Source organism: Apaloderma vittatum, unplaced genomic scaffold (assembly GCF_000703405.1).
Source record: "Apaloderma vittatum isolate BGI_N311 unplaced genomic scaffold, ASM70340v1 scaffold28315, whole genome shotgun sequence".
In the NCBI taxonomy this organism is placed as follows: domain Eukaryota; kingdom Metazoa; phylum Chordata; class Aves; order Trogoniformes; family Trogonidae; genus Apaloderma; species Apaloderma vittatum.
In genome coordinates, this window is record NW_009715912.1 from 5,745 (window position 1) to 8,791 (window position 3,047).

General features: G+C 48.4%; 1 protein-coding gene across 1 annotated transcript in view; it reads left to right on the forward strand.

Moving 5' to 3' along the window:
- The window catches only part of DCPS (decapping enzyme, scavenger), an 8,910-nt gene that overhangs the window by 5,017 nt on the left and 846 nt on the right, over positions 1–3,047 (forward strand). Inside the window, exons 3-4 of the mRNA XM_009869339.1 lie at positions 1,264–1,377; positions 2,724–2,834. Coding sequence (XP_009867641.1) covers positions 1,264–1,377; positions 2,724–2,834 — 225 coding nt within the window. The remainder of the gene's footprint in view (positions 1–1,263; positions 1,378–2,723; positions 2,835–3,047) is intronic.

Here is a 3,047-nt window from a genome sequence, read left to right on the forward strand (position 1 = left end):
GATAACACCATTTCTTGTCTTCGTTTAACCCCTTTTGCTGAGCGGAAACGCGAAGGGCAACGGAAATATCGGGGGACTACAAAGACACCTCTGTTGCCCGTGGGAGGATGCAAAGCGCGGATGCTTTTAGTATAATGGTTTTATTGTGGTTCCAGTCTCTGGCCGCGCGTCGTCCTCGTGCTGGAAACGGCAAGAGCAGTCAGCTCGTGACCTCCCCGTCGTAGGAGGGTTGCAAATCCAGCTCATCTGATCGGCGAACTTAGGGCATCGTCGAGAGCTTGGCGCTTGTGAAGAGAGCAAAAGAGAAAAAAGCCCAAAAAACAAAGGGCAACGCTTTCGTTTCCTGCCCTGACTTTCTTCCAGGGTCGCAGAACACGGCGAGCTCGTGCTGTGCTTTCCAAAATCGCTTCGGGAATCTGATCTTCTCGAAGACTTCGTTGCTAGGAAGAGAGAGCAGAAATTTAAGCAAAAAAAAACAACAAACAAAACCCCAGATCGAGGGAGCAGAGGTTGGTTTCTCCCTTTAAGGATCTGTTCAGGTCAAGTCACAACAATCCCAAGTTTGGATTAATTTAATTAAACTCTGTCAAGAGCTCCCCAAAGGGGCTGTCTCCTTATCTCTGCATCTTCCCTACTCATCTGAGGGGACCAAAATGTTTCACATTGAAACTCGAAGGGGGAAAACGATGTTTCGAAACATTCCCAGCTTCCAAGCCCGGGCTGCTTTCTGTCTTATCTTCTGGCAGTCCAATACTTCAGCTATTTTCTTTTTTTTGTCTTTTTTTCACTCTCTCTTGGTTTATATTTTGGAGTTGTCGAGCTCAGGTTGGAAGCCAGGTGAAGGGAATTTGGAATTATCTCCAAATCCTCTGAGGGGCAAACCCAACTCTCTTTCCACCGGGCGAAACCATCTCGGTTTGACACCTCACCTCCAGCTGCGGCCGGATCTTAGTGCTCGAGAGGGAAACAAAAAAAATCCCTGAATAATTTAACAACGGGGTTGGATCTTTTCACTCGTAACAGCCTGGAGTTTGTTGTTGGGAGTGTTTTAGAGATAATTAACTACAAATGTTACCAGCTGTGAAATCATTAGCTCATCTTAAAATCAAGTCGTCAGGGGGATTTTTTTGTTTATTTTCTTAATATTCTAGTTGCAGGGAATGTGCACAAATCCATGAGGTGGTGTTTTTTGTTTTCTTTTTCTGTTTTTTTTTCTTTTTAAACCTCCTCTTCTGGTTTATAAATCGCATCTTTGCCTTTCAGTGGGTGTACAACATCCTGGAGAAGAAAGCTGAGGCCGATCGCATCGTCCACGAAAACCCCGATCCTCGTGACGGCTTTGTTCTGGTTCCAGATTTTAAGTGGAATCAAAACCAGGTTCGTTTGGTTTGGGTTTCCTTTCTATTTGCTCCTCTGCTGTTGGCAGAAACGCCGCGTGCCCGGAGGTAACGCCGGAGGGAAACGTCCTGATCCAGCCCCAGCGTTGTCCTGGCGTGGCCGAACCTAAATCCAGCCGCGTGTTTGTTCCCGAACTTGTTTTTTTTTCTCTTTAACCCTCAACTTTAGGCATAAACTGGGCAGATTAATCATCCTGCTGTTAACTCCTCGGTCGATATTGTTGGCTCACGAGCAGCTGATTAACCCCCGGAGGGAGCGGCTGCTCATTGAAACACGGAGGTTTTTAAGCCCAGGCTCTGATCCTGAATCGAGTGGCTTTGTTATTTCCTCTTTCTTGCTTCTGTGCTGGGCTTCTGGGGAGGTGAAACGCTGCCTGCACTCCCCTCGAAGTTGAGGGACTCAAAAAAAAAAGTCCCCTTTGAGTTTCTGATCCTCAAAATCCTTCCATGGATGGCGTAAATCCTCGCTCACCCGTAACCTCGACGCCCCACTGCTGCGTCAGCTCCTACTGCCTGACCTTGGTAACGCTTTGGGTTGATTTTTCAGTTGGGTTTTTTAAATTATTATTATTTTATTCCTTTTTTTGATGTGGGATTTCTTTTCCCACTTCTACCGAGTTGGTTTCAAACCCACGGGAGCCCCGAGGTGTCGCCTGAAACGATGCCCGGCGTGACGTCTTGTGGGGCCTTTTTAGCAACAAGACTGAGTTTGTTTCAAACAGCAACGTGCAGATGTTATTCTAAGGAGAAGAGCTGTTTGCTTTTCCGCCCGTCGATCCAAAGAGAACGAGCTGATACGCCGTCTTTTTTTTCCCGGAGCCGTGCACAACCCTCTCTGGGAATCAAAACCATCAGCTCTCGAGTATCTCAGCTGAAGAGGATGGGGATTTTTACCTTTTATTTAAAAAGCGTAACGATCCACAACCTTACGTCTTGTTAAAATAGCAAATTTGCTGAAGAGGTGCTAAAGGTCTGGCTGAGGAGCTGTCGAACAGATGGATTTTACAGCGCTGGGTGCATCCAGTGAACGGTTAGGTTTTGAAAATAGTTATTTGTAGACTGGAAAAAAGGTGGGGAAAAATAATTTCTGCGTCTCACGCTCGGATTTCCTTCAGGTCGCACGATGGGCGCTGGCTTTTGAGATGTTCCGAGCGTGACGGCGTTTAGATGGGCCCATCCTCTTTGAAAGTGAAGGGGATATTTATGATCCTGCTCTTTCAATGAGCTAAAAAAACCCCAAATTGTGCAGAAACGATGCTTGAAGGTGCCTCTTTTTGGCTGCTCGTGCCTCTGCGGTCACCGTCCTTCCGATCCCTGTCTCCGCAGCTCGATGACCTCTACCTCATCGCCCTCGCCCATCGCCGCGACGTCAAGTGTCTTCGGGACCTCACCGGCGAGCACCTCCCGCTGCTGAGGAACATCGCGCGGGAAGGGACAGTAAGTGTGAGGCTGCCCTGCCCTGATTTCACCGCCCGACTGCTGGGGGGTTCAAGGTCTTTCGGGGCTGCTTGATATTTCTCCGTTAGCGGGAGCTGCAGGAGTTGAGCCCTGTCCTTCCCCGAGTCGATACCTTCCAACCCCCTGAGTGTTTTCACCGCAGGCTCGCGGCAGCTTCTTCTCTTCAGAAATTGGGAAAGTGATCGGGGCGAG